At 34.0% G+C, this 14276-nt stretch overlaps 1 protein-coding gene across 1 annotated transcript; it reads right to left on the reverse strand.

Moving 5' to 3' along the window:
- Positions 1–1658: 1658 nt before the first annotated feature.
- Positions 1659–5900, reverse strand: LOC106358877 (putative cysteine-rich repeat secretory protein 17). Its single transcript, XM_048779275.1, has 2 exons — positions 5399–5900; positions 1659–5227 (listed from the first exon to the last, which is right to left on the reverse strand). Exons 1-2 carry the CDS (start codon positions 5711–5713, stop codon positions 4781–4783), a joined length of 762 nt encoding a protein of 253 aa, XP_048635232.1. The 5' UTR covers positions 5714–5900; the 3' UTR covers positions 1659–4780.
- Between the last annotated feature and the right edge of the window lie 8376 nt (positions 5901–14276).

Genomic DNA, 14276 nt, shown 5'->3' on the forward strand with positions numbered 1-14276 from the left:
GTTTAAAAATGTTATATTAACAATTATGTAATATATTTTAATTTACATATATATATATATATATATATATTATACCATTAGTACAAAGAAAAAAATTAAAGTGAAAGCAAATATTTATACGGTCATGGGTCAAGCTATAGAAATAAATAACAACATCAAGATTATTTTTCTTTAACAAATTTATTTTAATTGAAACTATAGTTCCAAATATGTTTATATATTTTATGTATTTATAAATTTATCTTCTTTGTCTCTAAGGAAGCTTAGATTTTGAAATTGGAAAAAAATATGACCACCTCTATATTATTTTAATTAGGAAATTTAAAATTTATATCATAATGTTTTATTAAACTTTTAATTTTTATTTTTATTATAACTTCTATATTATTAAAAGAGAAGTACAAAATAGAAATACCCCTTAGTTTTACCACTTATTTACATTAGAATGCCATTGAAATATTTATTGAACCTATATTTAAGCATGTTTATCTTTTTCTAATTTAAATAATAGATTTAAGCATTTGATGTCTTTCCAAAATTTAAATAATAGATTTCCTTCATCAAATCATAACCAAAATAAATTTCCTAATATATTTCGTATTAACATATTCAATATTTTTAATATTTATAAGTAATAAATAATAAAATAAAAAATCACTCATCATAATCAATTTATATAACATATAAATAAAATATAAAATAGTTTATTCATATATTAGTATAATGCTTTCATAATATAAGTCCAATTAGTTATAAATATTGGATTTGTTTATATGATACATTGTGATATAATAGACGATTAAAATCACAAAATATAATTATTCAAAGTAATAAATAAAATTGTTATGTTTAAAAATGTTATATTAACAATTATGTAATATATTTTAATTTACATATATATATATATATTATACCATTAGTACAAAGAAAAAAATTAAAGTGAATGCAAATATTTATACGGTCATGGGTCAAGCTATAGAAATAAATAACAACATCAAGATTATTTTTCTTTAACAAATTTATTTTAATTGAAATTATAGTTCCAAATATGTTTATATATTTTATGTATTTATAAATTTATCTTCTTTGTCTTTAAGGAAGCTTAGATTTTGAAATTGGAAAAAATATGACCACCTCTATATTATTTTAATTAATAAATTTAAAATTTATATCATAACGTTTTATTAAACTTTTTATTTTTATTTTTATTATAACTTCAAAGATTAATTTTCAATATGAATTTATGTTTCAATATTACAAATGCATCATTTAATATAAACAAAAAAAACTAAAAACATAAAATAAATATCCGCCCGGTCGGGCGGGTCAAGGTCTAGTATTACTTAAAATGTCATTGGACCTATCTTTAAAAAAAAAACTGATTTTTTCATAACTGCTTCTAATTATATTCTAACTATAACCGCAAATCCTTATTATTTGTCTAACCATTAAGCAAGTTTTATGTTAACGGATAAATTTGTTACTAAAGTTGGCTTTGTAACAAGGTTTTTACGTGGCCCAAATTTTTATTAAGAATTTGTTTTTGTGTTAAAATTTGTTGTCGGTTATGTAAAGTTTTGTAAAGTTAACCTTGCGCAGTGGCTCAAATTTTTGTGTAATGGCTGTCGGTTTTGTAACTGCTTCTATTTAAAAAAAAAAAATAGCTATAAAAATATTTTTTTTCTTTACAATTTGATGGACAGTAATTTTTTTCAGAAATCAAACCTAATCAATATTATTAAGACAGTAATTTAGATTTGTATCTAAATCTATTTAATAAAAAAGATACGATCATTCTCTAGATTCGGCAGTTACTTTTTAATTTATACTTACTTTTCTTTATGCTATACAGTTGCACAAAACAGTTAGATTTATGTTTTACTTTACACATTTTTTAAAGGATCGTGCTTGAAGAACAAAAACAGTGTACAAATTATGAAACCTATTTTATTAACAACAACATCTGCAACTTCTTATGCGTTCGGCTGAGATGTGCCGTGGAGATTTGTCAAATCGGTAAAAGTACAGAAATACAGCTTTGACATATTCGATATAGTTTGCAAAAGTTATATTAAATTTAAGTAATAATAAATACATATATAAAAATTAAATTTCTAGAAATAATAAAAATTAAAATAATTAAATTTCTTGAAATAATAAAAATTAAAACAAAAAATATATCCGCCATTGGAAAAAGCGGGTCAAAGTCTAGTGATTATTTAAGCCCTGAGCATTTTTTTCCTCATCGCCAAGCTTACAGTCTGATGAAATAATGCCATTCTTTGTTTTCTTAACAGCCTTATTCTAATAAATTAACGTTACCGATTGCTCCCTTGGGACTAGAAATAGACTGAGACAAGTAAAAAGTTTCTTAACCCGAAAGAACTTCCATGAGTATAGACCATGAGCTTGTGTTTTATTACACAATCCGACCTTTTCCAGAGGCCTCAATGTTACAGAGGACCCATAGGGGGTAAAGACACCTTTAGTGGAGATGATGATTATCCTGGACGTTCCAAGGTCAAACATAGAATCCTCTGTTACTTCTATTTCCCCCCTCCGAATCTGTAGATTTTGTCCACAAATCTAATAGTAACCAATTGAATCCGATCAAAAATCTCCTACTTTCTTCTTTGACAAACTCATAACCATGGAGGTTATGAATTTAATAAGAGACCCAATTGTATCTCCCAAATCCAACTCAGTGAAACGATCACACATCTCTGTAGAGATCGTACCTCCTCAAATTCATAAGTCCTCTTCCAATCGAATCTTCGCATCCTCATCAAACTCAACACCTCATCCTCATCATAACATCAATGTTAATTGCATTCCGATGTGACGATTGTACCATATGAATTTTTCCATGTACTATTTTTACCAATGCAGTGGGTCATCATTCAAATGCAAGAGACATGAAAATGTCTTCATCCAGAAGAGTATCAGTTTTATTGTTGTTGTTATTGTTCATAGTTGAGCTAGAAGAAGCATGCTATTCACAAAGTGAAACTCACAAGTTTCAACTATATGTTTCTATCGAGGATAAGTAATGTTTCGATGCTTTGGTGATTGTACCGCGTTTGAAAGCGAGTAGGTCACTACTTTTACTCCTTTGCCACAAGGTGATTTTCTTGAGTAATATTACCAACCAAATAATGGACTTTTATTTTTTTGTCAGCACCATGCCAAAAATGGATTAGTATTGTTTGCAGACTTGATGTCCTCTTACATGAACCTAAAAAGGTAATCAGTAAAATGCAGCCATGCAACAGAAGAAAAATAAAACTAATTTTAACACCTTCAGTTTGCTTTAAGGAAATTATTATTCAAATCTGAATCTTAACGATTCTTTGTAGGATTGAAAAAACTCATTTCTCTTCTTCCAACCACAATATCTTTTTTCTGGTTTGAACTGCATTGGTATAAAGAACACCATTACTGTGTCATGGCTTCCAGCCGCAAAAGAAACATATATTGCTGCCAGCCTGCCACCAAACTCAGAAAGTTTTTTCTGCTGGAATGAATGCATCATGAACACTTGATGAAGATGAACAACTGCTTGTGTCACATTCAACACAACAGTGAGGGATCATTCATCAACAGTGTTTCTGGTACATCATGACAACTCATAGGAGTTTCAGTTTCTTCAGCTACTGATTGAACAACTTTGGTTCCAGAGGAGTCAATGGCGTCCACTGTTAGCTTAACAAGGTAGCTGGTGAGGGAAGACTGTGCAAGGAAACATGAAATTCTCATGTGTCGTTTGCCAAGACAGAAGCTATTTTACTCAAAGGAAGCTGTCTGTCAATGCTCCAGGATCAAAATTAAAGTGACATATACGACTATGGCTGCAATACATAGAAAATGATAAAATCATAAATTAAGGTTCATATCAAATATTAAAAACAACCACAGTGGATTTAGGATTCCTTCAAGTACCAAACAAACAGAAATAAAGACTTGTTTCGTGCTATGGCTTATGGAACATAAATAATCATTCTAAATTGTATTCGTTCCTAATCATTTGATTCGGAACTTTTGGGTCTGCACAAAATAATAAACAAAGAAGGAAAAAGCAAGTTGGAAAATAAAAAACCTACATATAACCAAGAAATAAAAAAAATTTAGACGAAGGAGAAGTTTTAAACTCGTGTGAGCAAAGATATTAATTGGTTATATAACCTGGCAACATTCATGAACGGCTAGACTTTTCTTAACGTGGTTAGTTGATACAATATTATTATGTTGTTAATATGAAATATAAAATTTGTTGTTAATTATATATCACTATTCATTAAACGTAACAAATAAGCAAAATCATTAATTAAAATTATTTAGAACATAACAAATAATCGAATTAGCAAAAATCATTATTTGCGAAAAAGACATTGTTACAGATTGATTGATATCAACGTGTCTACTTTTCAAAAGTATTGATGGAATCAATGGTTTTGTAATGCAATGTGCAATTAGAAGTCTCAACGAGGAAAAGAACACCAAGCACAACATTTGCATAAAAAGATCAGTTTCGGATAAGGATCATAGGGGATTAGTAATAATTTTGCAAGTAAGGCTTTGAGATAAAGCATGATAATTTACTAATTTGTTTAAATTGTCTTTGAGCATATGGCATATATATGTGCATATGTAAAAATTTGATTCATCAGTAGCTTCCGTAATAACTTTGTAAATTTTTATTTAATAAAAGTTAGTTTATCCAGCAAGAAGAAAAAGAAACCTTATGATTGAATAAAGTTTACATTAAATACTTTTAGCTCTATTAAATATTACGGACCTGCTTGGCAATAAAAGGGTAAAACTCAAGCCTAAAAGTGCAGCTCCTGCCTACAACTCTCGCTCCTCGTATATCATTCACGCAAACTTGAAAATGAAATCTATTATACAACACACACTCCTGACAAGCTTTTCGCGATAAGTCTACCGCACACTGCACCATTCCATATATCATATCACCCTTGTACCGCTTCTCCCCCACAGAGTACAGTGTGTAATTATCTCCAGTGGTGGCTAATTTCGTCAGATCGCCAATGAGAATATTCCAAACTTGTATAAATGCGACTCCATCTTCTACCACCTTCTTCGCGTTGGACATACAAAAGTTATTGTCGTAATCGATCTGCCCAACAGAATATTTGGAATCCATCGAAAGAAGACATTGGTCATACCATATTATCTTCCCTTTGTACCATGGACATCTCCTACGAAGCTGTAATAAACATATATCCGCGCTATAATCAATAACGGGATTGCACGAGGCTAATTAACATATATAAAGTAGTTTTTTTTGTCATATGCTAAGACATAATCAAAAGCTGTACGTGCGCAGCTTTATACAAATTAAAACAATAACTAATCAATAATATTGAGGTGACATTACCGCAGCGAGGGCGGTGACAAAACAGTCGCGGCACTTGGGCCCGTAGGAGTCGCCGCGGCACTGGAGGATAGCGGTAAAAGTAGAATCGCCAAAAAGGTCGTAACCTCTGATACTGTTTTTATAGAACATTTTCATGATGTTTTTAAAAAGTTTATCGTACTCACTTCCCAACTTGTATTTTCCTTGACTAACCAAGCATGTGTGGTTGAGATACTCATTGGTCACGTTTAAGGACAATTTGCCGTTTATAAGGAGTAGTTGTATGGCCGAGACATAAATCAAAATGATGCGTGATACAGAGGATGAAGAGTACATTATTTTGAATTATTTTTGTCAAAAAGAATTCTATAGATGGTTCGTTGAGATTGATGTTTATGGACGAGTCTCATAGGGATTTGGTTAGTGAGATATATATGATTTTTATATATCTATGGTTTTTTTTGGTTACCCAATACGAAATTTGTTTTCAAAGGTCAGTTTGTAGAAAAGGATGTTTACACTTTGTAAGGACAGGAGAGAAGAGTTGAAGGTTGAGACTTATTTGGCGACAAGAGGGCCGACAAAAATGTAAAAGCTGAGAGGTGTGAATTAGTTCACACGATTCGTAAGGTGCAAACAGCAAACCAGAAATGAAGGAATTCATTGTTAGTTATTTTTTTTTTTTGTTCCTTTTTAAAATAAAAATCTATAATATTAAAAGGTCTTATTTGCCAAATAACCAAAAAAATGAAGTTAGATTTTTAGAGAGATAGGAAGAGAAAGTAGGAGAAAAGAGGTGTTTTTAGTTAGTTAGTGTACTTTGGATTTTTTTTTGTGTACATAGGGCCAAATTTCCCATATTAAAACAGCAAATTTTTTTTATGAATCAACATCCCATTAATTTTATTTATTAAAACAACATCCTATTAAAACAATATTCCATTATGAATTAACATTTATAAAGCATCTGATTGCAATGTTAAAAGAGTCTCATAAATGGCCAGGTTTTGCAACGGAATTGGAGGTGATAAAAACCCTTCAAATATGCTTTCTAGATTTCAAGATCACTCACATTCCAAAAACGCAAAATAGAATTTTGGTTTCTTTATCTAGGACTACGAGATCTTTCTATAGAGAACTTTGTTACTTTGGTTGTTTGATTCCGGTTTGACTACCCAAACTACCTCAAGTTTGAATAATAGAATAGTCGTTCGATGTAAAAAAAGAACATTTTTTTATTAAAACAACATCCCATTAATTTTCTTTTTTTACATTACAAGTGTGCTTATGAATCCTAAAATGTGCACATAAATAGATTTAAGATTATGGAAACTTTGTGAACAAGTTAGCTATAAAAATAAATATTAGGCCATGATCAATTTTGGAAAATGAATGTTTTATTGATGATTTAACAAGGATTGCAGCTGATGCTTGACAACAATGGAGTGTGGGTATAAAGATAGTATAGTTTAGCTATGGAAGAATTCGGATCCTCCTTCTTCTTTTATAGGTCTTCCCGGCGGATCATAACAATGTTGTGATCTTTAGAGTGATCTCTAGCGTGGATAAGGTGATTTTATGATGGTTTTTAATGCATTTGATTCCTTTATGTTTTGCGTTGACTTGCCGAGCTTGGTATGTTTGGCTCTTCAAACCCGGGGTGGGCCTTGACCTTTGTGAGCCTATGTTTCCTCCTTGGACGTTGATGGGGCTCGATTTTGGGCTTTGATGCATTCAGGTTGAGATCTCGGTCCGGGTTTGGAGAGGGATGAAACCCGGCTCCAACAATAGCTCCCCCTGGAGTCCAATGTGTATCAGGTTGTCAGGCGAGTTGGGTATTGAATCCGATTTGAATTGGTGTTTGAGACCGTTGGTCTGTTTATTCCGATGCCCAGTTCGAGATTCCGGTTTAACATATTTATTATCGGATTTGATTGAAGGATTTTGATTGAAGTAAATTAAGGGATTCATCTTTATAGTGCTGCTCCAAGCATTATAGAGCTTGATGTACCATTACATCCACCTAACCTGCACACTGAATCAAAATAGAGAACACATTTCGTAAATCAGCTGGTTGGTTGGTGCTGCCGGAGCCGCGTGGTGATGGATTTTCCTTATGCGTTGAGCTGTTGCACTGCATTATGCGGGATGGAACCAGAGAGGTTTCCTTCTCCGGCCAAACCAAATGCATCTACTCCAATCACTGTGATGTTCGTTTCACGTAAGATCTTCAAAAGGTTAATTATTTTGTGTTAATTTATCCTCCTTCTAGAGCTAAATAAAGGATCACAAGATCCACTAATAAATTAGGACTAGGTGATTTTCCCGTGCTCATGCACGGACATAAATATTTATAAAATAAATATAATATAATAATTAATTGATATTTATTTTTAATTTCAAATTAATTTATAATTTGTATGTATAGTTTATATTAATTATATCATATTACTTTAATTAAATATTTATCTAATTGGTTTTGTTGTTTTTACAGTCAATTTAGTTGTCATTTGGACATATTGGATTCTGTTTATTTATTTGAATTCAACTATTATAGAGATTTTTTGTAAATATATTAATTTTTGATTAATTTTCTTATTTACATTTTAGGTTGGTTGTTGTCTTAAATACATAGGTATATTTTATTAAGATTATATATAATTTAAGATATATTGTGATTAGAATAAAATAAAAAATAAACTAAAATGTCTTATTCCAAATTACATAAATTAATATAATGATAATATTCTAAAGTCTCATGCATATATATAAATTTTACAAAAGATCTAAATTGTAACAGTGAGTTAGTATTTTATTTATCATTTGTTAATAGATTTTATGTCATCATATAATTTAAATTTATAAAATAAATAAATTATAATTATATAAACAAAATAAATAAATTATTATTATATAAACAAAATAAATAAATTATACATTCTTATTGTAGTTACATCTATAATTTTATATATAAGTTGGGTTAGTTGCTAATAAATTATACATTCTTATTTTAGTTACATCTATTATTTTGGATATAAGTTGGATTAGTTGCTAATATGTTCATTTGTTAATATGTTTATTGCTAAAATGTATTTTCAGTTTTTTCAATATCTCTTAAAATATGCAGTAAATATGTGATTGTATTTTATAAATTATATTATATAAGTAAAATAAAATTTATTTATTTTCCCATAATTGTAAGATATTATAGTAAACTAAATATATGAAAAAACATAAATAAACATTTTAATAATAATAATAAAAATTTATTTTTTGTTAATGAAACCTATATACGTTTATGTTACCTAATTATTTTGTGTAATCATCTAAGAAAATATATAGATATAAAAAAAATTCAATTACTTTGAAAATATATTTTTGTATTGTGTAAAATTATGTTTTAAAAGAAAAATATTTCTTTTTCTAATACCAAGATCATTTGTGTGAACTTTGTTTTTTTTGAAATCGCATTATATACAAATATATATTTCATCTAAGAAGATGTAGATAAAAAAAAGTATTTTATTACTTCAAAAGTATATTTTTGTTACTTAAAGATATTTTTAAATGGAATATTACTATTTTGTGAACTTTCCTTTTTTATGAAATCATATTATATATACATATATTTTTTCGTTTTTAAATTATTTTTAAGACTTTAAAAATTTTTCCTTTTTATTTATATTGTTTTTGGAAAATTTTAAAAAGTAAAGAATTAAATGTACTTTTTTATTTCATTAGGGATATCGTAGTAATCAACCACCGTAAGAGTTAACGTGAACGCGACACCTAGGAAAGTAACTTCTCAAATAATATTATAGTGATAAGGGTTTAATCTAAATATCGAGTGTAATGAGTAAATTAACTATTTGTGAATGATTTCAAGGTATAATAGTATTTCTTATTGATAATAATGAATCTTGATACATCAATCATAAAGAGAGAGTCTTTGAGTACAAATGGATTTGGGTTTAAAATGGGTATATTTTTGATGTCTGAAGCTTGGGTCCTCCACCCTTTTCCTTCGTTTGTGTCCTTTCTTATGGCTTGACTGGGTGAGAATCGTAACGCCGAGCATATATAATGCCCTCCTTTAATGCTCTAATCTTCTTTACATTTTGTGTTGACTAGGTCAAGTCGGTATTGACTCTCATCCGATTTCGGACGAGCCTTAATTCTTACTTGCTTTCTTGTCTTCTTAGTGTACCTTTGAGCTATTAGACTGGATCCTTTAACCGGATTTGGAATGGAGTGAAATCCATCTCCAATAGAACTGTATTTTTCTATAATATAATCTGTTTGAAACATCTTATTTTAAAAAGGTAACAAGTCATTACTTTTGGTTAAATCTTACGACTTACGAGAGCTTATATATGGCATCTAACTCAAACATGCCGATCTAAACGTGTGTTAGACCAAACAAATCGCAAGAGTATTACTTTTAATTTTCTCAAACAAATATCCGAACACAATAGAAATATATAGAAAGATTTCTCACGTAAAATAGTCATTTTTACTTTATACTTTTTTTTTAAAAAGTCTTCGTACTGAAATTTTTGGGATGTTTGTTTTTAAAATACAAGGGATAGATGGAAAAGAATAAATCTTTGACCAAACAAAAACGATAGAACTGCCAAGGTGATGCAGCATCAAGTACACATTTGGCGCCAACATCATAAGTTCGAATAATACTCTAACTTTATCGATTTAGGATTTGGTTTTACATGTTTTTCTTTTAAAAGTTATATTTCCTTTTTAAGGTTTATAGAATCCTTTTCCGTTTAGGAATTGTCTAAAGGAAGGATTATATAAACAGAGCTTTAGCTTTGTAATGAGATACGTTTGATTTAATAATAAGAAGAGCTTTGCTTTTATCCCTTGTTTAGATTCGATTAAATTCATCAAAACAGGAAGTTGGTCTCAAGAAGCTATCGAAAGAAACTCTTGATCGATCCAAGAACAGGTCTCGAAGAACCCTAAACTCTTAGATCGACCGTTCACCCATTCGTACGCTGCGCCAGGTTGGTATCAGAGCTCTGCTACGCTCCGAAACTTTCTCAACCGCGACAATGGTCCGTAAGACTCGTGCTCAGCAATACGCTGATAATGATGACGACGATATCCCCACTACCCGACAATCTATCATCGACCTCCAGTCACAAATCACTCATCTTGTTGATGCTGTTGCCACTTTGACAACTCAACAACACGCCGCTGCTCAACGTCACAATCGCAATGACCAAGTCTCGCTACACAACGATTCCGATGACGACAACAACAACCCCTTCGCTCCGCTAAGACAACAACGACCTCGCCGTCGCAACCACAACACACATGAATCAGATTCTGACAACGAACATGATGATTCTTCATGGAAAAAAGCTTTTAAGCTTGAGATACCCGAGTTTAAAGGTTCCATCATCGCAGAAGATTTATTAGATTGGCTTGTAACAGTTGATGAGATACTTGAATTCAAAGATATCCCACTCGATCGATGTGTTCCCATGATTGCTACACGATTTCGCGACCGCGCCGCTGCTTGGTGGGCTCAAACCAAGACAACTCGCACACGGTTAGGGAAAACAAAGATCACCACTTGGGAAAAGTTGAAACGTGAGATGAAAAAGAATTTCTTACCTTATAATTATGAGCAATTGATGTTCCAAAAACTACAGAATCTACGACAAGGATCACGAAGCGTTGATGACTATGCCACTGAATTCTTTAAGATGATCAATCGCGTCGAAATCCAAGATTCTGAACAACAACTTGTTATGAGGTTCGTGGGTGGCCTTCGACAACAGATTCAATTCACACTTAACCTTTTCCGCCCTCAGACCATATCTGAAGCTCACCAACAAGCACTAACCGTGGAGGCACAAAATCGCAATGGATACACACCATGGGGTTCTAACCGTCAAACCCGCACATCAACTACACCAACTACTTCTACAACCACTGACAATGCAACTCCATCAACAGAGTTAGCCATTGTTCCCACGGATCAACAGCGACAGACTCGACCTGGGGGGCTTCGATGCTTCTCTTGTGGAGAGCTCGGTCATCGACAATCCGCTTGTCCAAACCGTAATCGTCGTGGTCTACTTCTCGATACTACGGGTCGTGACGTTGAAGTGATCTATGATGACAGCGCTGATGAAGCCATAGAAGAATTAGAAGCAGACGATGGAACTCTCCTAATGATGCGTCGTACTTGCCTGACACCAAAGATCGAAGATGAATTCCCGCAACGCAAAAACTTATTTTCTTCCCGATGCACAATTAACGGCAAGGTCTGCAAATTCATTATTGACTCAGGCAGCAGTGAGAATGTCATTGCTGAGTCAGCAGTTCCCAAACTCGATCTCATCAGTGAGCCACATCCGTCACCGTACAAGCTTGGTTGGTTACACCATGGAAACGAACTCACTGTTACCCGCAGAACCTTGGTTAAATTTTCAGTGGGTGATGCTTACAAGGATCAAATCTATTGTGACCTGGTCCCAATGGATGCGTGCCACCTTTTACTAGGAAGACCATGGGAGTTCGACCGCCGTGTTACACATGATGGTTACCTTAATACGTATACATTCAAATACAATGGTCGAACCTTCACACTCAAGCCAACCGTTCAAACAATCTGCGAAGCTCCATCCCCGCCATCACAAGCACTTTCATCGCCAACAAAACAGGCTCCGGTTCTTATGTTACAACGTTCACCGTTCGAAGACACTTTGCGGGAAGAAGGGATAGTCTTCATACTCATCACCAAACCAACGAACAACGATCGTTTTCATGCGGTGCCACCAGCATTTGCTAACATTATACATGAGTTTGCTGACGTTTTTCAAGAAGATCTTCCTACCGGACTACCACCACTTCGTGATATTCAACATCGCATTGACTTTATCCCTGATTCATCTTTACCTAACCGGTCACATTACAGGATGAGCCCAAGCGAGCATGAGGAGTTACGCCGGCAGGTCGAAGAACTCGTGTCCAAAGGTTTCCTTCGTGAGAGTCTCAGCCCTTGCGCCGTTCCTGCGCTGCTTATACCTAAGAAGGACGGCTCTTGGCGTATGTGCGTTGATAGCAGAGCAATAAATAAAATCACCATTCGTTATCGCTTTCCGATTCCACGTTTAGATGATTTGCTTGACCAGATTGGCACAGCTACAATTTTTACCAAGCTAGATCTAAAGAGTGGATATCATCAGATTCGTATCAATCCCGGGGATGAGTGGAAAACGGCGTTTAAAACTCGAGAAGGGCTTTTTGAGTGGCTTGTCATGCCCTTCGGATTATCTAATGCTCCTAGTACGTTCATGCGAGTAATGAATCAAGCACTTCGTCCGTTTATAGGAAAATTTGTCGTCGTATACTTCGACGATATACTTATTTTCAGTTCCTCCTTGGCGGATCATATACAACATCTCACGGCTGTTTTGCAAGTCTTGAGGCGCGATCAATTCTTTGCAACACTTAAAAAGTGTGAGTTTGGAGCATCGGAAGTTCAATTCCTTGGTTATATTGTGTCCGACAAAGGATTATCAGTCGATCCAGGAAAGATCTCGGCCATTAAAACTTGGCCTACGCCGTCTACAGTCACCGATGTTCGCAGCTTTCACGGCTTGGCTTCTTTTTACCGGCGTTTTGTGTCCCAGTTTAGTAGCCTTATGGCTCCACTCACAGACACCATTCGCGAGGGTCGATTACAATGGACATCAGCCGCAGCAACAGCATTCGCCACTATCAAAGACAAACTTTGTTCTGCTCCTATTCTCGCTCTTCCTGACTTTACCTTAGTCTTTGCGTTACACTGCGATGCATCTAAGACTGGAATTGGTGCAGTGCTCAGTCAAAAAGGACGCCCCATCGCCTTCTTTAGCGAAAAGTTGGCTGGCGCCAGAGCTCGTTATAGTACGTATGATGTCGAATTTTATGCAATTATTCAGGCAGTGAAGCATTGGAGACATTACTTGTTCCACAAGGATTTTGTACTTTACACAGATCATGATGCTCTCAAACATTTGAGCACTCAAGGAAAAGTTTCGTCTCGCCATGCTTCGTGGATCTCTTATCTCCAGCAGTTCACTTTCGTCATCAAACACACTTCCGGCTCCTCTAACCGTGTCGCCGATGCTTTAAGTCGCCGCCATTCCCTCTTGGCCGTCTTACATTCCACCGTTACGGGTTTTAGTTCCTTTATGGAGCTCTATCCCACGGACCCTTTTTTCGGTCCTATCTTTGCTGCCGCCTCTAGTGGGAAATCATCGGAATATACTGTGCATGATGGATTTCTGTTTCGCGGTACACTACTTTGCATACCGGATTGTAGCCTCCGCCTTCTCCTAATCACAGAGCTCCATCAAGAAGGCCATATTGGTAGGGATCGCACTTTGCACTTGATCTCTTCCTCCTATTTTTGGCCAACGTTACGACGAGACGTTGAGAGGTTCGTCGAGCGGTGCGTAGTCTGCCAGCAATCAAAAGGACACGCAACGAATGCTGGCTTATACATGCCTCTCCCTGTTCCCACTCAGCCGTGGACCGATATTAGCATGGACTTTGTGGTCGGACTCCCTCGTACACAACGTGGCTTCGACTCTATCTTTGTCGTTGTCGATCGTTTCTCAAAGATGGTACATTTTGTGCCTTGCAAGAAGACTACTGATGCCCTGCAGGTTGCTACATTATTTTTCAGAGAGATCTATCGCTTACATGGTCTACCTCTTTCCATTGTATCTGATCGGGACTCTAGGTTTCTCGGTCACTTCTGGCGTTCTCTTTGGAAGCAACTTGGTACATCGTTGGATATGAGTTCAGCTTATCATCCTCAATCAGATGGACAAACTGAGGTCACTAACAGGTCACTGGGTAATTTGTTGCGTTGTCTGAT

This window comes from Brassica napus, chromosome A5 (assembly GCF_020379485.1).
Source record: "Brassica napus cultivar Da-Ae chromosome A5, Da-Ae, whole genome shotgun sequence".
NCBI classification, from domain to species: Eukaryota; Viridiplantae; Streptophyta; class Magnoliopsida; order Brassicales; family Brassicaceae; genus Brassica; species Brassica napus.